We start from the raw sequence: 22017 nt of genomic DNA, 5'->3' as shown, positions 1-22017 counted from the left end.
GAGCACTCACTTTATTTTAATATTATGAGATGACACTAATGTTAATAACTGTTAGAACAAATAAAAATGAAGAATACAATGTGGGTTTCAATGCAAAATATATAGAAATTTACTGGTACATTATATAATTTTTGAATCACAGTTTCAGAGATGTGAAGTCAGTGATTCCATAAATAGTAATGAAAACTTTGAATAAGAATAACTCTGTTATATGCACATGTTCAAACTTACACTTTTGCCAGCATATTGCTGAAAGTACTACTTGAAGGTATTGAGGAGATGACTATATTCAAGACACACACACACACAAGATAATTTTGGCCAGTCAACAATGCAGAGTCATTTTGACCCATCTCCAATTATGCGTTAAGCTAGGATATTTTCTTAACTGTTTTTGTTTACAACTGTGAGACCCCATTTGGGATTGCAACCTACAATTAAAGCAATCTTTAACTGTAATTATCTTCTGAAAAGAAAAGCCATCATATCCATAGATTGAATTTTGTTTGATTAAGAAAATTGTTGCTTTTGAATGTATGCAGTCACTTCATTAAAATTAGAGCATTCATTTCAGAAAGAGGTTATACCTTTTGTCCAAGAAATTTTTATGCCATTCGTGACTGCAATCTTCAATAGCTTATCTGTTCCCATTGATGAAAATGATCAGCCAGCTCAAAGTGAACGCCAGTTATTGCAGCGCAGCTACTTCCTCTTTATTGCCGCCATAGTAACTAACAACATTACAGAAGTCATTGCTGCTCAAAGTATGTCTTTGTATAATTGTTGATTAAATTTGCCTTTATGATATTGCTTATTTATGTGTTTTATATCACTGACTTCTAAAGTCAGTGGGCTTGTCTATGACAAGTACCATTAGAAACAACATGTGTTTTATTTTCATTATTAAGGTTGTCAAGGTGTGCTCTTGAATTCCTCACATTTTATTAATTTTTCAGAACTATAACAGTTTTAAGATATATATATTTTACAACAAGAATTCTCAATCTTTTGTTTCTTTATTAATGCATAAAATTTTCTTATTTGCTTTTTAATTATATTTAGAGTTGAATAATTTCTTAATAGTATCCTTTTTTCTTCTATGAAAATTACGAACTTAAATTTAAAAGTACTAAGTCTTCTAATAAATTGCTGAGGTAACTATTTATCTGCAGAGTAAGAAATGGTGAATTATAGACTGCATTATTCTTCAAATTGTTTTTTAGAATTAACCTATCCTTTAGAGATTAATTATGTGGGTGAGTTATTATGATAATATATGAAAACAAAGTTAATATATAATGTTTAAAATATTATTTGCTCTTATAGAAGAAAAATAGAAATAAAAGTTTTTGGAATTAGTAAATCCTTATCAAAATTCTATTTATAGATTCAAAGATAAATAGTTGAAATAACTCCCAAAATTTTATAAATTTCAGGAACATTTCTCTTTTGCTACTCAATCATTTACTTACAGATATTAAATTGATACTAACAATAAAATTCATTATCTTTATCAAAATGCCTTCCTGGTCGTATTGAATTTTCAATTATCATTTAAAAAAAGTATGTAACAATTTCTTTTAACTTACCTTCCATTTTCTCCCCAAAAAATTTAAAATTATTGAGCAGTCAAAAGTGTTAAGTAATTTTGGGAAATTATTATTAAATAAATGTTTTTAAAAATTGTGTTTTTATTTGTAAATGAAATTTTCAAAAGAAATTAATTTATTACAGGTATGCAGAACTTGGAGCGAGTGCTATTAACAGTTATTCAAGGTGCTGTTGATTATCCTGACCCTGTTGTGAGTTTGATTTCATTATGTCTTAATATGATTTTAAGCTAATTTTATTTAAAATGTTTTTTAATTGTTTTCATATAAGATACAAACATTCCCTCCCTTGTTTATTAATAATATTGAATCAATAAATATTCTTTTTATATTTAAAAAAATGTAAAATATTTCTGCTTTCGTAATTTTTTTCCCACAGGCATTATTATATGTAGAAACATCTTACAGCATCTGAAAAAAAACTAATTTAAGTATCCTATCTAGTTACCTCCTCAATCAGAATAGGAAAATTGAAAAATTATAAACTTGAATTTTATTTCAATTTTAGTAGATATTTCCAAAACTAAATTAGATTATTTCATTGTATTAAAAAAGTAATGCTGTGTAATAGGTTTAATGGGGATAACTATAATATATATGTATACATAACTATAATTAATAACTATAATTCTAACTATAATAGGAGTTATCTGGTACTTGGAGATATTTAGTTAATAATGCAAAAGAGATATGCACTGATATGAAGGAAAAAAAATCAATAATTTTAAAAAATACCCAGAGTCTTAAAAATCTTAAATTGAAATTTTTTACAGAATAAAATTTTAACCATTTTAGAATTGAAGTAGAAATCATTTTGAGAAAAAATGCCACTTTTAAAGATTGCCCCCCCCCCTCCCTTTATGAAAATGTGTATACTAATGAATGAAAACGTGTTTCAAAATGACTGTAGTGATTGGATTTTGAAGCGTTAGGAAATAAATGTTCATAGATGGCGCTTGGCAACTAGCGCGAGTTTAATTAAAGGAGTGATGTGATTCGAGTGTTGGCTCTTGGAGGAGAAGGAGTTACTGAGCAGAGTAACTCGAACGAATCTGAAATAAATCTTTTAAGTTTTCTATTTGCCTATTTATTGAAAGCACTCACGAACCAGCCACGACAATGACTTTATGTGATTTTCTTCTCTTCAATTGCTTTATGCTATCTTAATTTATAAAGAATCTCTTTTTTAGTCTGTGCTTTGTAAGTTAAGGTAATAAATATCAATTATTAATCCTCATACATCACGTTTCCCTAATAGAAATTAAATCTTTGATTCATCTGATAATATTAAATTTTCATAAATTGAAGTAATTACAATTTTTTTACTATGTATTAACTTAATGCCAACTTGAATTAAACCCATTATCAATAAAAGCACATATCCTATTTTTCCAAGGAACCATTTGTTAGGCATTCAAAATCTCTTCTATTTTAAAGATGCCAGCTGACCACAATCCTTCTATTTCCTTTAGAAAATATTTTTACAGTGACATATGTGAAACAACTGAAAAGATTGTGGATTTGGTGTACACAATTTGGATGCCTAGTTATTATTGAAATAAAAGTTTCTCTTACCAAATTGAAATGCAAACTGTAATATAATTTGCATAACATCTATATTTTTCAAAATTTTACGATCATATTTTGATATTTTACATTTTGGCTAATATGCAAGAATGAAATGGAGATATACCAGGCATATGCAAATAACCATTGATTAGATAACAGTTATACAATTGCTATTTTCCATTTGATTTCCTTATTTTTTTTATCAGAAGTATTTTAATTTATCTGTCCATGATTAATAGAACTTTCTCATGTATATTTTATTAATTCTTATTAAAATTATATTATTGTCCTATTGTTAAGATTATTTTTCTGATTTTAGGCCCAAAAGACTTGTTTTAGTATTTTGAAAAAAATGGTCGAATTATGGGGTGGAGATAATGGAATGGCTGGTTTTGTTGAATTCATGTACAACCACATTGTGCCTGCCTGTTTCATGGCTCCTCTTAAAGAAACTTTTGATCTGAATGATGCTCAAACTATTTTGGCTCTTTCTGAAAGTGCTTTATGTTTAAAAACTGTGCTCGATAAAAGAGGGGCTGAATTTGTGACATATCTAAAAAGCAGGTACTTGCCCACACTTAATATTTCACCAGAAAAGATCGAAGAATATTGTCAAGCCTTAGCATCAGATTCTAGAGCTTTTAAAAATTATTTAAAGGTAGGTAATATTGCTTTTGATATACATTAAGTTAAAAGTGTTTTCTTTTGATACTTCAACTTAGAAAATACACATTTAGCATCTTCTTGCAATAGACATCCAGCTGTACGCTTGTATTCAGGTAACTTAATAATGTTTTCTGACTTGTTACATTTGTGTTTCTCATTCTTTATTAGTATTTCAACTAGATTAATCCTAGAGCAGTCTATTCTTCCCAGATTCTGTACATACTAAAGCAAATCGCCCTATATATTGTTGGAAATAAAATTACATTTTAAAAAAGGGATAGATGCCATCTTGCAAAACTTTCGCATGGTGTGAGAATTTTTCAAATTCTTCAATTATTGTTATATAAAATTAAAATTGTTTTTTTTTTTATCAGTTGCCTTTATTGTTGTAATGAATTTCTTTAGATCTTCTGTAAGCTATATCCAATCACAGTAATGATCTTTTCTACCTTACATGGAATCCCCTCATCTTCAAATGTAAAAAGCATTAAGGTGGAAAAAGTTCACATCTGAAATAAAGGCTTGTTTGAACTTAAATATTTAATTTATATATTTTGGTACATAAATATACATATTAATTTTGTTAATCCTCTTTTTTATTTTTTAAATTTCTTCATAATACAGTAGTTGTAAAATGTCAGACAGAAAATTTGGGTGAAAAATATTTGAATTAGCATTACATTGGAAATAAAGAATGATTGGTGTAGGTTTCATAAATTGGATTTTAAGATGTAATTGAAAGTGGAGTTCAAAAGAAAAAATATTAAAGAGTTTTTGAATCAAATCATATTACATTTAAAGTGACTTGAAAAAAAAAAAGGATTTAGTGATTGAAAAAAAGGGAGGGGGATTTCTACAAATTGTTGTGTTATGATGGCATTATATGTTGATGGCCAAAAATTAATTTAGAATCTGCTATTTTAATCATTCTTGTTGAAAATTTTGATTTAAGTAAGATAAAATAGCTTTATAATGATCCACACATATGTTTAAAAAGTATTTGAGAATTTATATACTATTTTAAAAAATTTTATTATTATTATCACAAATCTTTAAATATTTTTTTTCTTGCAGTTTTTCTTTCAAAATGTCAAGACGTAGCAATGAAGTTTCCTAGATGTTTGTTTATGAAATAAAACATTTGTAAAATTTATGCACATAAGAATATTGTTGGTAAGCATTTGTACAGTGTAAAAAATGTATGAAATATGTTCTAACTACTAATTCAGCTTCCATGGATGAATATTTTTTTATCATTTTTATATAGATTGGATAAATTTGTTGCTTGTTCATGTAATAACTTTCTTCTCTGAAGAAATTCAATTTTACACATTTTTTTTTTTAACCATGAATGACATCTTCTTAAGTGTATCGTTTTATATTAAATATACTTTTATTTTCTCCTAATGCTCAATTATGTAGATGCCTTTATACAGTTCAATAGAAATATTTTTTAATTTTTGTTCAAATACTAACACCTTCAGTACTGATGTTGTTGAATTTTTATGTGCTTTATTTATGAAGTGCTTATAATATTTATTTGGAACTTTAAATATCTTTGATATATTATTATAATTGCAAGAAACAAAGTTTGTTGATTCCATCTTTATAAACCAAAAGTTGAAATTTTTTTTTGTTTTCAGTCCTGATGATGTTAGAAATTCATTGATGGTCAATTTCGTTTCACTGAGGATTTACAAAAAGTGCCCCAACTTTAAAAAGTTATACTTACACATATACATGTCATAAATCCAGCCTTGGTTGAACAATTATTACTAAATATATGAAGTGAAATTGCAAGTTCTCTGTATTCTAGGTGATCTCTATCAAAGTCTTATAATATTTATTCAGTTTTCCATATGTCAAAGTGGATGCAGTTCTTCTGATTTTGAATTTGCCAATATTTACCAGTTGTGGTAGAGAAACATTTTATTATTTATGTATATCAGAGAAAGACAGGAAACAAAAAATCATAAACAGTTAGATCCGAACATAACAAATTTAATCTTTCTGTTGTGCAGCTATAAAGAATGAACTCTTGTAGTATAAAGAAGGATGCTTCTATAGATATTCCTCATGAAATAAACAAAGCTTCCAAGCATATCCTTTGTAATGCTTTATTTAAAAACTGTTCTAAGTGGTTTAATTGTGAAGTAAAACTTTTCAAAGTTAGGATGCACTTGTATAATTAGTCAGTATTTAATAGAACTAGGCAATTTAACTTGAGATTATGCATATTGTTCTTCATATGTGCTGATTATGTCATGGAATCATATTTCCTACACATTTATTATAAATTGTTTATATTCTTAGTAACATAAATAAAAGAAATAGTAAGTGGTATAGTTTATTTTAAAAGGGTGCATCATCATTTATTTGACACTTTCTGAAATTTGTGAATTTTATTTTATCTATAAGATTATTAATACATTTTTTTTCTCTATCTGAAAGGAAATTAACAGAGAAAAAAATTGCATCACCATATCCAACTGATTTTAGCAACATCATCAGTAATCAAATTCTTTTAGCATTACTCTTGTTAGTATGTACATTAAATCACTTTGATTATAATGCTAGATGTATTAGTAATTATGAATATTGAGTTGCCAAAAATTATATCTGTTATATTAATAAGCAATTTGACTACTAATAATGTTGTTAAAATGAGTTGGATATAGTGATTCAATTTAGAACTGCCATTTTATGGATTTGCTATCATAAACTGCCCCTAGTTGTGTATAATTTACAGTCTGTAATTGAGACATTTGTGACCTTTTGTCACAATGAACTATTTATATTGCTATAATTAATTCAGAGAAAATGCATTATTATAACTTTTTCTGTGTTGCTTTCTGGAAATTTCCATATCTCTTGATGTATTTTGGAGTTGTTCTGTTATTGTATCTAATTATCAGTATAAATTTGATGGTTGATTAGGTTGCTTTGCCTTAATATTACAACTTTTGTCCATACTGAAAATAATTACGAAATTGTAAACTTTTGTTTCGTTTATTTGTTATATATGCTGGTATGAAAATTAATGAATGCGATTGCATATTTTAGCTTAAGCAATAATATTCTCATGTGATGCTTGTATCTGTAAAGTTTTTAAAATCCTATTTAGCAAAAATTTGAAAAATAGGGATCATGGAATGATGGATGAGTCTTACAAAACCACTTTTATTTTGTGTAGGGAAATTTCAGTGTAAAAGAAAATAGAATATTTCTTAGGAAATATTAAAAATTATTGGGAGGAAAGTGACCAGTTGAAATTAAAATAGTTCTTTTTTTGACTGCTTACTCCCCTTTTTTTTAATTAAATTGAATAATTGTGTAAAACAGTTTTTGAAGTTCAGCAATTTGCTGTGATCAAAATTATTTTCTATAAGGGAAAAAAAACATCCATTTTAAGTGTTTCATTTTGAAAATGTATAGTAACAGAAATGTGAAATTTCCTAAATGTATTATAAATAATTAAATAACTTGAACATTCAGATTTCATTTGTAGAAGATATGTTTTTTACATTGTTTCCCAATTCTGAATTTCCTAGGCATGCCAAATAGTCATTTTATTTTTACTCACACCTCATAGACTTAATGTCTAAAACATAAAATATTCCTATAAATTGTAAACAGCAAAAATATTGAAGGTCATTTAAATTCTGATTGAAATTAAATGTTTAAATTTAGAATATCAAATTGTAAATGGAGTTAGTTCTGCAAGATTTTACATTCTGGTTATGCTTAAACAATTTTCAACTTCATTATAAATAAATCATTGTTACTTTTTTGTCATTCTGTTAAAGAATTCTTTGATTTTTTTTCCCCCCAAATTTGTAACTACTGCAAAGTAAACATTTCCTAGTAAAAACTCAAGCCTTGTTAATGGTTGCTACTTTGTTTTCATCTGTGATTTTTACAGTGATACATTGTAATAAAATAATTTATTCATATATATATTTGGGTGTTGATTCCTTTAAAATGTTTTTTCTTTTAAACCAACACAAAGATTATTAATAATACATCAGATATAAATAAAACAAATTACAGTAATATTGAACTTCTGAGAAGATGATTGAAAAAATAATCCCGAGTCTGTTGCCATCTATAATATTGTAGTTTATATATATATATATATATCATCAATAATTCTGTAGTCATTTAATCATAGATTTTATCACATATATGTAGACATATACTTGCAACTGAAACCAGAAGGAATGGTCTCTCCAAAACTTTCTTGCATACTTTCTAATAAGGTGTTATCCCAGAGAACAGCTTGCATAGTATTGGTGCATGATAGTTACCAAAGGCTAATATTTCACATGAGTCTAGACTTTTTACTGTCTGTATCATGTCATCCTTGGCAATTAATCTGACATGTGGTTAATTGTATCCAATTATATTTGTATTTTACTCGTATTTTTCCCCAACCGACTAAAACAAAAAATTTGATACAAAACTGCATTTGTAGTCATAAAATCACATGCCAAATTTGATATATTTAAATCATTGCGTTTACAGGTTTCTGAAAATACAGATTGAGAGATAGTCACCCCTTGTTGAGTTTGGTTGAAAATTTGACAGGCGTCTACACAATAGATTTTAAATTTGCGTACCGAATCTTATCAATCTAGCTCTCTCCGTTTTGTAATTATCATGTTAGCTTATATTTGACGAATTTACTCTGAACAAAATTTATTCAAAATGCGATATAAATCTGCATGTAAGGACCATATACTAATTTCACCCTGTCTAGCTCAAAGCAATTTTGAGTTAACTTTGTAATTGACAGACAGACGGTTATTTTCGGACTCGTAATTTCTAAAACACCGATTCGTCAAACCCTCGAGTTCGAATTTTTCGACGATTACTATACTTCTTCGTATACGAGAGAATAGAAATACGCTCGATATATTACTAATTATAGTATACAAATATTATTCATATGTAAGGAATATCAAATACAAAGGCAAATTGTCTTTTGAATTAGTTTTTGATGAGTGTATTACATACTGATATTTGGGAATTATATTGATATTATGAAAATTCTTTTATCCAAGCTTAAAATGAGGCTCAAATCATTTGCCGACTTCAATAGTTTAAAAAAAATGCTTTTCATCAGCGAAAATAAGCAATTCAAAAGTAGAGAAGTATTATATTTGCGGTTTATTCCTTTAAGGACAAGATGTTTACAATGTTTTAATTCTATGCAAATCTATCAATCATTTCTGGATCCAAATTATTTCGCAATTCCTTTTCGATTGAAAATAAAACATAGGATTCCAATTTCTTAATCTATTTTGTTTTTAAATATTTTTTTTATGCAGAATTTTTAACAATGCTTCACAGTATCGTAATGAAAATCAAATCAATTTCATAATTGCTAAAATTTTCTATTAAATATTTGATGTAACTTTCTTTCAATAATTTCTTCAGTAAATTATTTTTCAAATTTGTTAGACCTGTAACAGGTATTGTTTCAAAAGACTTAGCATCATTCTGTTTTTTTTCTGCTGTGCATCAATAACTTTCTATCATTTCACTTAAAATTCGAAATGAAAATGATTAAACTGTAACCAATACAAAAACTTTGCTGTAGAAGGGATTTAAAAAAAATGGGTGTACTGTAAAAACTTTTCAACATTGGTTTCAACATCATTCTTCTTTTAAAATTAAACATAAGTGTAATTATAAGAAAATTTCAGTTTTTTAAAAGCATATTTAAAACAGAAGCCTACTCAACATTGAAAAATAAAACGTTGTATTCTTATCTTTGTCAAGGAGAATAAAAGAAAAATGCGGGACGAAATATTTTTAGAAACAATGAAAATTATTCCAGTTTCCTTATAACAGTTTGTTGTAAAATAAATTAAAAAAATATTTTTTAAATTGATGAAAAATTTCAAACAATTGGTATCATTGAAAAACTTTTTTTTTTTTTAATTTAAATTGATTTTTTTATAAGACCCAGCTATTATAGCAGAAAAACTTGAAAATGCCTTTAAATTTTTAATTAATTAAAATTAAGAGGAAGCCCATGGTTGCTATATTTTTATGAGATGATATGGCATAGCACCTTCAAAACACGTCTTCAGAGAATAATAAAGTGCTATTACATTTAAACATAAACGCTTTGTTTTATTATTCACATTATAGTAGCTTTTTTTTTTTTTTTTTTTTGTACTAAGATAAATCTAAATTATAAGTTTGTTAGTTATATATCTTCTCATTTTGTATGAGATGTGTAATATATTGAGAAGTAAATAATAATAATCGCCAAATGTCTTTTTCAGAAGAAAATGGCATACACAGTAAGAACATTCTGAATACTAATATACAAAATAAAGTCAACCAAATAATTTCAAAAATGTTATATAGAAAATTTGTTACTAATAATCAGCTTGTAAGAACTATTCGTTTGAAAAGTGATCATTTTGACGATTAATATTTCCATCTTGATTGAACCTCTACAAATTACATTTCTGCGGAAAGAGTTGATTCTACCTGAAGTGGGACCCAATGGTAAAACTCTAGAACCTGCTCTGATAGTCTCTGTCGATGAAGTTCATAAATGACATATGGATGGCAATAATTGCATTGAAGTATTCTCCAATGACAATAAAGAACTAATACAAGAAACATCAATGAAATTCATGATGAATACAATTCTTCCAAAATAATTATCTTTCCCAGAACATATCTTATTTATAAAGTAAAAGATAAAAAATAAATGAGATTCCGACTTGCATTTTATGTAATAGTGAACCATTTCTGGAAAAAATATAATTTCTTGCCTGTATCCATATTAAGCAGAGGAATTTTGTATAAATATTCAAATACACAAGACAAAGAAAAAATATCATCCATTACAATTTTATTTTATTTTTCGAAATAAACAAGTAATGCTGGAAAAAGAAGTAAATTGTGCGAAGAAAATGACAAACCATAAGACACATTCAAAGCAGAACTATGAATACATGATAAAACTTAATACTGATGTTTAAAATTACTCATGGGTCATCTCGTTTCACAATATGCCTTTTACATTAAAATACCGTTCACATAGAAAACATCTGATGATCTTTCAAAATAACTAATGACAAAAAAAAGATGCTTACTGAAATGAATATGTACCATTCCATCACAGTATGAAGTCCCAAAAGATACTGTAACAGAAATGTTACATTGCACATTTAAAACCGAAATAAATTACACACATCGCAATTAGAACTTCAATCTAATTCATGAAAGCTCCAAGATGCAGGTGTAAGAAACTGCAAGCTGATATTTAACCAAAACATAATTGTGGTAGTACAACAGTAGCTAAGTACAATGCTTCCAATCTTAATATCACAAATTATACATTTTTTCAACTAAAAAATACATCAACAGGGAATTCTGTAGTCTACAATTTTAAAACTATTCACCAATATGGGAAATTTATCACAGTATGTACACTTCTTTAAAGAAGCATACATTATGCCCTGAAATACATAACCAACTTTTACATAACTACAAGTAACATAGAATGATTATAAAAGAATACTCTAACTCTGAAAGATTATTTTGGTGGTTAAAAACCTTAGAAGTCTATTCTACTAATCATTTTTAAGAGTTCACTCAAAATTCAACCACTCTATGAAAGTGTTTGCTGCTGGTTCCTTATATCCGGAGACCTGATTCAAATCTTGCAATTTGTTTCTTTTACTTTTGGAAAAATTAAAAAAAAAAAAAAAAAAATCAAGTATTATTTACCCCCTCCTTTATGCTAATGGCTAACACTGACAATTTTAGAATTGACATTAATTGCATCTGTGCAAGCTATAAGATCAGATTGCTTTAGTCTCTTATGCTGTAAAAGACCAAAAATCTATTTCAGTATGGAGTGAATTTTGTTCAGACTTTAAGCCACAGTAGATATTCAGGAGTACAAGGTATTTATAATTTTACTATGTTTTCTTTAAGAGTGAATGGTCAAACAAAATTATACACTATTCACTTTGTAAATACAATCAACGGAAATTAGGGTATTCTTTTATGTATTCTTTTATATAATCCTCTTATATGCTGATTACAAATACTGGAAATAGAGGCAAATCATATACTACAAAAATAAAGGGAAATAAATGAAAAATGTAAGTTTCTATGTTACAGAAACCAAAAGCTTAAGAATAACTAATAATAGGGCTTAGTTAACAGATATGTTATGCAAAATAGTTATTTTTTTTTATACATCAAACATAGAAGGGCTAGTAGATTATTTTTTCACATACATACAAAATTTGTACACTGTTTACATTTGATGTTATCAACTAATGCAAGTTACTGAAGAACATTTTATTGAACATATCTTAGAGTACATATGGGGGAATACTTAACTTTGGTCAGTATACTTTTCCTTGGAATGTTACTACCAAGATCACATCTAATATTCCAAGGCAGAAAAATGACTAGATGTGTTCCAGATTCTATATGAAGGATTTTACACAAGGCATTGATCCATGAGCCATTTAATTTAAATGAGCATGAATTCTTTTTATCTCCAAATACTGTTAATAATTATTAATTTTGTTTCTGATATGAATACTGAAAATTGTCTACAAAAATTCAATTTATAAGTTATGTCCAATTTCAAATTAAAAAAATAAAAAAAAGTGATATAAAAGGTATCTAGAAATATTTTAGGTAAATTTAACACTGCAGATATATACTAGAATTGGAAAATACAAGTACATTCTTGTTATAAAATTTAATTTGTTGAATATATTAGTAAAGTTCTTGGGGTTAAATGGAATATTATTAAAATTACAAAATTCCCATTGGTTTTACAAAATGAAACTGAAAAGTAAAATTTTATAAAAAGAAAACCTCAAATTTCATTCATTAGACTCAAACAAACAAAAAATGCATACATTCACAAAAATATAAAAATACTTATTTAGGAGCATATAAACATACCTAGTAATTATTTCAAAACCTGTAAAAAATCTGTTAGAAATAATTTGTTGTACATTCTATTTTGTTCTAATTTTAACATTCTTAAAAATTTTCAATCCAAAATTTACTAAATTTCTCTATTTAGAATAGAAACTACTTATTTCATGTGTGTATAAGAATATTCAATATAATTTATAAATGTAGAATAAATACAATTACATGAAGTTACAAATTACAGAACAATGCAGCAAGTTTCATTTCATTAAAATTGATCAGATTTTTAAAAATCTGAAGGTGACTAGCAAGTTTCTTTTGGATAACTATTTTTTTTTAATTGAAAGAAAATTTCATGTTAAGCAAATGTTCTTTTTTGAATGGCATTCATTTATGACTAACTGCACAACGTTTTTCTAAAACACACTGTACAATACACTATTTTGATTGGCTTTCTAGAGTTTAATCAATACAAATAAAGCTAGAAAACAAAGTAGTGGTCTCTAGATGACATCGCAACTGTAAAATTATAAATAATCATTTAAGTTTTATTTTAAATTAAACATTAGAAGCAATTTTAATACCTGTTATAATACAAAAAAACAAAACAAAAAAAACCCTGAAAAATAGTAAAGAAGCTAGTAATTAGTCAAATTTATTCCTAAACCTTCTATAATGAATTAAGTATCAAGCATATCACAAAGAAAATCAAACTAATTTCAAACAATGATTAAAATTATAACACCTTTTATCCTTTTTGTTTTTTTAAAACCATTTAAAAATGAATGTGAATGAAAGAAAAATGTCAAAATTACACAGAAGTCAAACAGAATTAGAGAGACTTCTTCACAGCAATTGAAAAATATATATATGTAAAAACTGGCACAGTTAGTGCCACCATAAGCAGTGTGTTCAGAATCAGTTTTTCCTGTCTGCTTTGGCGCAGTGAAGCAACCTCTGTCAGATGTTGGAAAACTTCGTCATTTGTCTTGTGTTTCGCGCTTTGGTTGAAACCACAGAACCAATTTCCAAGCTTCCTCAAGTAAAAGAGGAACGTTTTCTCCTCAATGATTGCAGGCTCATGAATCTCTTCTAGAAGGAAATAATAATAATAATTGTCAAATATGATGATGAAAGTAAAGACTTGGATAAGAATCCAGTATAATTTTTAATCACATTTTAATTCCCAAATTTATAATGAATTGATTACAAGAATATTAAAAAAGTTTTGCAAGCATGTCTCTTTTTTTTTCGTTATAATTTTAATATAATGTGTTTTTCTTTAGGGATGGTTATTATTTTTCCATTGAAAATCATAGATTTTCCATTATTTTCTTTTCTAAAGCCATTGCTAATTTACAATGGTACATTAAATATAAATTGAGGATTTTACACCAACATCAGAAGAAAGTATTGTCAGTTTTATAAAAAATAAAAGATTTCACAGTTGGATTTTATATCCTTTGGGTTTCCTATTTAATTTTTGAATTGGCATATACAGGAAAGATTTATCTAGAGTATTCAAAATTATATAGGAAATTTTATTAACAAAACTTGAATAAGAAAAATAGGGTCAAGACTTATTTAGCATGGTGACAATGGCAGCTTTAATAATATAATAAACAAAATTTTGATAATGAATATTAAAATTAAAAACAATATTTGAAATAAGTTTCATGACTAATTATATACAAACTGGATAGAGTGATCTTAATCTCAGTCGGGAAATACTTTTATTTAAAAATTGCTCATTATAATAACATAAGAATAGATATGCAATATACCTTTAAACAATTATTTCAATCCATTCATTCTAATTTTAATTATAGGAATAAATAAATATTTTATCAATGTATATTTTCTGTTTGCGAGTGGCCAAATCAAATTTTCTCTTAAAAAAAGTGGATGTACATTTTTGTCTATTTTTCAGGAATCCAATCAAAAATTAAAACTTTTCTGAGGCCACGAGAACAGTAAAATAAAATTTAAAGAATTTTCTGGGACCTTGAATTGAATACTGTATTCATTACAAACAACAAGCACTGCAAAATTTTGTAAATAGTTATTTTTGTTTCGTTTTTCTACTGTAAATATTTTGTTAATTAAATAAAATTCCCGTAACATGCCTACCAAACCGTTCAGTGACCAGAATGGTCACGGATACGGGGGTATGAGACGGCGTTCTGTTCTATTCATTACATTATTTATACTCACTACACCTTGACAGTGAGAAAAATTCTTATTTATGAGCTATATTCAGAAATAAAAATTCATAAATACAAATTACAATTTTTTATAAACATGGTTTTCAACTTTTGAGTATTATCTTCATCTTCATATTTAGTTTAGTTTAGTTATATTAACGTTCCGTTATAAAGCAACATTAGGGTTATTTTGGGACGGACCTCATAATTTTGAACCGCGGTCAGATGACGAGGATGATACCTGAGTTTCACACCCCTCTCCACAGCACACCACACCAGTGGGAGGACGTTTGGCATGACGGATTTAACGTACCACAGACCCCCTTACACGACGGTTCTTTGGTGGAATCGGGTCTCGAACCTGAAACCCTACGGCTCACAAGCCAGGACCTTACCATCAGGCCACCGCGGCCGTCCTTCATATTCTAGATATTTCATTGAATTAATTTTTTATGTCCCCCCCCTTATTGCATTTACATGCTCTTTCAACATCAAAACATCGATTTATTCTATACTCCATTTATCTTTTCAAAGTCATTAATTAAAAAAAAATATTTATTAACAATTTTTCCAAAATTTAACAAAAATGATTAAAATAATACATGATATTTAATTATAAAGATATTTTTCATTAATTTCGCAATTAGCTTCATAATAATCATTCGATCAAATTTATTTTTATCATTTTGAAATTAAATAAATTTTCAGACACTTAAATAAATCTTTATTACTTATTAGTGTATCAAATGTTGAAAAAGGAACTAGAAGTCATTATTGAACCCATTTGTAAAAATATTCAAAACAATGTTAAAGAGAAAAATGCAGTGCTTTTCATAAGTTGCTATCTTACCATCAACCATTGCTCCAGCTTCTTCTTTGCTCATGTCATTTAATTTAACTTTCTCTTGCAGGTCAACATTCCTGCGCATCTCAAAGTTTTCTTTGTCATCATCTCTGTCACCTTCATCAAATCGTGTCCAATACGTAGTTCGAATGAGCTATAGTATAAATTAAAAGCATTTTAACCAATTTTATTAAATTGAAAAATTCTTATGTGCATTTTAATAAGAATACAACAAATAAGTAATTCTAATAATCTGTTAACAGACCATATAGCTATAAATACAAACATTCAGTGATTTGTAAAATATTTCTCTTAAACAAATTCTGGAAAATTACTACCATGATACAAGATCAAAATAACCGAGTGTTATAAAGAAAGACAATTGAAAGTAAAAACGGAATAAGTTTTTTATTCCTACTATTTCTTTTATTATTAATATAATCATACTTCTTAAAAATTTGATTAATGTATTTTTTAACTCAAACAGTTTTGGAAAATATTTCAGAGCTATGTTTTTATGAATTTCAATATTTTTATAGTCATGAAAAGGAAAAAGCCAAACTTAAATTTTTATGAAAGAAAAATTAATTTTTTAAAAGTTGATTTTGTCATAGACTTCCAATTTAGTAATGTTATCCAACATTTAGTAGATTCTAATAATAATACATAATGTTATAAAGGACCCGATAGATAATATATATCAATTTACAAAAATTCAGATATTTTCTGGCTTAAAAAAAAAAAAAAAAACTTTCGACAGGTATATTTTTATCTACTGAATCTCAAAAGATATATAAATTATGAATTGAACGCCCATTTTTTGAGCCTTATACAATTCCACCCCTTTTAACAGAACTGAAAAAAATTTGGCTAACATGTTCATGAACATCTAGATTAACCACTATTAAAAAATTATCACCCTAAAGGGGATGAAATGGTAGTGGAATATTAAGTTTTTCAATTCAATCTAACTTTTAAAAATTAATTTTTCTGTAACAAATTCCATTTAATTTTTTCCCTAATATTAATAAAATTTTCGATATTAAATACAATTTACAATAATTTCTTTACCTCCTAGGAAATATTAAACCTACTCACAAAATTTTGACAAAGTTAGTTCCTCCCCCCCTTCAGAAATTTTTACTTTTGTTTTTATTTCTTAGTATCTTGAAATATCAAAATGTAGTAATTTATTTTTAAATACTACAGTTTAAAATTTTTGCTATTCGCCTCCTGTTTCTCACCTATTTTACACTTTCAAATTTTTTACTGACTTATTTGACTTATCAGATGCCAAATAAAGTGTTTTTTAACTTGAATTCTATCAATAAGAACTTATTTCACTAGATGATTTTGTCAGCTTTTATTGAATTATATATTTTATTACGATGGCTAAAAAGTCTCATTTTTTAAATATGTCAATGACTACTTTTTCTATTTTTGGCATCTATTTTAAACTTCGCATTAACTGTAATTCAAACATTTTTGATAATCATCATATCATCATGGATAAAAATTCAAATACTGGATTGCAAATATTTGGTAAAACATTAAGAAAGATTTGAAAATCATAATTTCTAAGGTAGTATGGTTGTGAGTGTATATTACAAAATCTTTAAAAATATTTCTACAATTAATAAAGAAAACAAAATTATATTATATAAATAAATTTTAATTTTATAATTATTGGAGTTTTGTTTTAAGTAGCAGTTAATATTAAGATATCAATATATGTTAACACATCAAACATTATATTTAAAAAAAAAATATTAAATGTTTAGAAGTTGCCAGTAACAACTTAGAAACTTCATATTTCTGTCATAAAATTAATATTTTAATTAGACTTGAGGGTTCTAAAACATTTTAAGGCATTGAATTCGAAAATTATATCATTTAAAATTATAAGCACTTTGTTTTTTCTTATTATATAACAGTTAAATGCAAGTTTAAAGCAACTTGTAATTATATATAAAACATTAACTCAAAGTGTCAAAAAATATGCCGTTCTTTTCTATATGGATTAGATTTTATATTAACAGTTTAGAAGATAAACCATATTTAAGCAAGCATATTCAAAACCACAAAATTATAGTTAATATTTTTATGACAATGAGTTGACTTATAAAGTCATAATATATACTATAATAATCAACTGTAAATTTATATCCCTTTAGATAACATGAACTAGTAAATATGCTGGAAGTATAAGAAATAGTTGGGAGCAAAATATTCTATAACATTTTCTAATCAAATGCACAACATTTATTTAAATAAATATTTGAGCAGCAAATATATTTAAGCTTTTTCAACCACAAATATCTTACAATAAAAATAGTTTACTGTAAAAACAATTTAGAAATACTTCATATTTAAAATTTAATCATCTGTGCACAGTTCATGCAAGTAAGCACAATATGAGTGCAAGAGATGGAATATATTAATTATTGAAAATGGACCAATCTTGTGATGCTTGTTATCACTGATTGGCTGGAAAGTATTAAAATTTTAGTACATTAAATAGCATACAAAGACAAGTATTATGTCAACTTGTATGACAAATTAAATTCATCATTTTGCACTTCAGATATGTTCTGCAATAACTGATAATTCTTAAAACTCTAACACATTTTTCAGACTAGTTGAACCCACAAAGGTAACTAGATCAACAAGAAATACCTGAATGCATAACTGATTTATCAGCTTAGGATCAATAATTTAATTTAGTTTAGTTACATTCAAGTCTTATTTTGATGCAACATGAAAGTTATTTTGAAACAGAGGTTGCAATTTTGTATGTGGTCAGATAATGATGACACAAAACTCTCACCTTCCATGCTATATGAATAAGAGAATATCTGCCTCAATAGGTGCACGAAGATTTCTTACACAATAGTTTTCAGTAGAATCGAGGTTTGAACTTGAAACTGTTTGCCCCAAAGATATTTAACATAAGACACTTTTGAGCAGAAAGAGATTAAGAGGTGATTATTGAAACCTAGTTTTCAACATAATAGTATTCTTAAGAGGCATTCAGCAAAAATAATTAGTTTGGAGTAAAATAATTAGGAATACACTTCACAACTCTGATTGATCAGTCAATTGATACAATGAAAATTTTCAACAGGATTTTAATTCACATTTCACTTATAAAGAAGGAAATTGCATTAAAATTTTTCTTCTAAATTTAATTTAAAGGACCTTTGTTTATTTTTCTTAATTTCAATTCTGAAAATATTTTCTACTCATTAAATAACTAAGTAGAGCTTTACATGAAAAAAGTACTTACTCTATATTCTTCAGGTGGTTCAGTTATCAGGCTAATGATAACAGCTGAAATAATAGTTATGCAAAATAAGATGCAGGCAAAGTACATATAATGTACTCGCTGAATGATCAAAGGACGTAGATCCGGTTCATTACAACCTGGTTGACGATATATAAAGTCCAAAACCATTCTTGTAACTCCAACAACGAAGCCCAGCATCATTGCCCAGAAGCATGCCTGCCAAAATGTTTTAAGGGTTAGAACACTTTAAAAAAATATTCATTTCCCCAAAGAGATTTCTCTTATTCAGTAGAGTAATAAGATTTTAAAAAAACTTCGTGATCAAAATTATACTTTTTGCTTAACTTCACAGCAGTTATCTCCATAGCATAAATGTTAAAGTTCATGTGTAAGTTTTATGTTAATGCATCAATTGTCAAAATAAGATTTTGTGACACACTTGCCTATAATTGCAGACATCATATTTAATAAAACTTTGCTATACTTGTCACAGTCAAATAACTTTTCCTACAGATCCCTAGAAAGATCCAATAATAAAAATATATTAATCTGGATTTACATCTTTATTTGATTATTAAAATTACATCTGATAGTAAAACAGCAAGTGTTTAGATAGGTATTCAGATAATGAATGTTACAAGAACAACTAACAATTTACCAACATTAGGTTAAAAAGAATTTTTTTTTATACACTTGACGGCTTAAAAATTACATTTGCTGTCGGAAGAAACTCTAGTTAATAAATACTAAAGCTTTTAACTGATAATTTTGATTGCAAAAGAAATAAATTTAAACAGTTTTTATTATTTTGTTTATTTCATATACATTTCATTATATTAAAAACTAACCTACAATCATATTGAGTAAAAAACTTTAGATATCAGGAGAGCATTATTACTATATTGAAAAAAGCAACAAGAAAAAAAAAAAAGATAAATTCTCTTTCTTAACTTCCAGTTTAAATTCAGAATTCCAGATAAATTTAATTTTGATAAAAAGGATTACAAATGCCATTTTAAGAATAAATAAAAATTAAACTACTGAAACATGATAAAAAATACTTTACTATAATTCTTAGTATAAGTGAAAATAAAATATTATAAAAAAATCTGAAAGAATAGCTTAATAAAATCAAATAAAAACTTTTAATGTATAGTCAAATAAAAGAATTAAAATTTTAAATGCTATCACTTAGAAATGCTGTGGAATAGTATAGGTACTAGTTTATTTTTTACCATGGATAGTTGTGTCTGAAAATTGATAAATATACTTGCAATAGATATAAGAATAAATAAATAAAACTTACTGGTTCATTCATTCTTTTCCAAAGAACAGCTAAGATGTACACAGCGGCAATTGGAGGAGCTAAATATGCTGAGACAGACTGTATGTAAATGAAAAGTTGTCCACCTTGCAACTTTTGGATGATAGGAATCCAACCAATACTTACAATAATCATGATGATAATGAAAGTTCTGAAAAATGTTAAACATAATATTTTTTAAAAAAAATGGCTACTGAACTTGTAAAAATTCACAAGAAAGTTAAATTCTTTTTCCATCCCATCCAAGAATAGATAAAAACACTCAAGGAATTATTATATTCATTTATTTTCATTACCATTTTTATTGGCAGAATATAATTAGTACATAAGTTTCAGTTACCTATTTAAGTATTGTTAGCATTAGATTATATACATATAACCATTAAACTGACAAAATTAAAAAGATTCTCTTGATTTAAATTTTAAAAAAAATTCAAATGCGGAATTAAATGTGCTTCACTCAAAGAAGCTTACAAATTCCCCTCGCTCTTCAGTATTGTGTTGTCCTACTGATCTGTTTATTAAGATATTCAAATATTTAGTAAACAGTTTTTCTTCTGTTCTATACCATAAAGACAGATTAAGATTTATTTCATGTCCTATATCATGGTACACATGGGGAGGGGTGGAATTTTTTGAAAGTTTTAAATAAACAAAAGTAATTTTTCAAGAACAAAATCACCATAAATGCAAAAATTTTATAAAATTTCTGAAACGTATCTATCAGAAAATTTATCTGATCACATAAATTTTCAATTTCCATTTCTATCAAACAACAAGGCAGCAAATTTTAGAATGTTAATTTGACATATTTAATTTAAAATTTAGAATGTATAATAGTCAAATTAGTATGCTATGAAAACAAACCTTCCAACAATCATGAGTTCCCAGACTGTAGCCTTCTTTCGAATCTGAGGCCAAATATCCATAGTGAATAAGGTGCTGGCACTGTTATACACTGAAGTTAAATCGCTCATTAAAGCTGCCAGCATCACGGCCATCATCAATCCACGTAAACCTGAGTAACAAAATGGAATGACACTTAATATACATTTCTGAAATTGAAGAATGAAATGAAAAGTTAAATATCCACAGCTAGAGCTAACTAATGAGAAAAAAATACAATAAACTGAGATCTGATTAATGCAATTACATCATCACTTATAATCAGGAAGAACTGAAATTTTAGTTTCCTGTAACCTGAAAGGTAAAAACATCCATTTTAAAAAATGGATATTAGCTGAGAAGCAGAGGTACTTTCATTTTTAATCCCCTTTTCTCAAGTTATTTGATATTTTTTGAATGCACAACACATTATTGCCTTTGAGCAGAAATTAATTTCACAGTCAGCATGAAATATTAAAGACTTAATGATATAAAATATCTGTACTATTACATAGAGCATAAAATTGTATTGACACAATGTCTATCTCATCAATAAAAAGTTACAGAAAAAAAATTTTTTAAACCAAAATCAATAGGTTTACAGGTCTTAAATTTTCTTAATCTGCAATTCCTTTTTACAATAATTCTATTGTTTCAATAACACTCAATTTACCTTACTTTCAAAGGGAGATTAT

The 22017-nt window shown here is 26.7% G+C and overlaps 2 protein-coding genes across 2 annotated transcripts in view; one reads left to right on the top strand and one right to left on the bottom strand.

Moving 5' to 3' along the window:
* Positions 1 to 7802, top strand: part of LOC129963609 (exportin-T-like) — a 37015-nt gene extending 29213 nt beyond the window's left edge. The window contains exons 21-24 of the mRNA XM_056078084.1: positions 575 to 764; positions 1735 to 1802; positions 3499 to 3837; positions 4920 to 7802. Of these exons, the coding sequence (XP_055934059.1) occupies positions 575 to 764; positions 1735 to 1802; positions 3499 to 3837; positions 4920 to 4946 (624 nt within the window). The 3' untranslated portion in view covers positions 4947 to 7802. The remainder of the gene's footprint in view (positions 1 to 574; positions 765 to 1734; positions 1803 to 3498; positions 3838 to 4919) is intronic.
* A 4938-nt stretch (positions 7803 to 12740) lies between these two features.
* LOC129965366 (sodium/mannose cotransporter SLC5A10-like) overlaps positions 12741 to 22017 on the bottom strand; it is a 41339-nt gene continuing 32062 nt past the window's right edge. The window contains exons 11-15 of the mRNA XM_056079201.1: positions 21305 to 21455; positions 20420 to 20588; positions 19114 to 19329; positions 15834 to 15981; positions 12741 to 13871 (exon numbers count right to left, since the gene is read on the bottom strand). Coding sequence (XP_055935176.1) covers positions 13612 to 13871; positions 15834 to 15981; positions 19114 to 19329; positions 20420 to 20588; positions 21305 to 21455 — 944 coding nt within the window. The 3' untranslated portion in view covers positions 12741 to 13611. The remainder of the gene's footprint in view (positions 13872 to 15833; positions 15982 to 19113; positions 19330 to 20419; positions 20589 to 21304; positions 21456 to 22017) is intronic.

Source organism: Argiope bruennichi, chromosome 1 (genome assembly GCF_947563725.1).
Source record: "Argiope bruennichi chromosome 1, qqArgBrue1.1, whole genome shotgun sequence".
Classification (NCBI taxonomy): Eukaryota; Metazoa; Arthropoda; class Arachnida; order Araneae; family Araneidae; genus Argiope; species Argiope bruennichi.
This window is presented reverse-complemented; position numbering and strand designations above follow the sequence as displayed.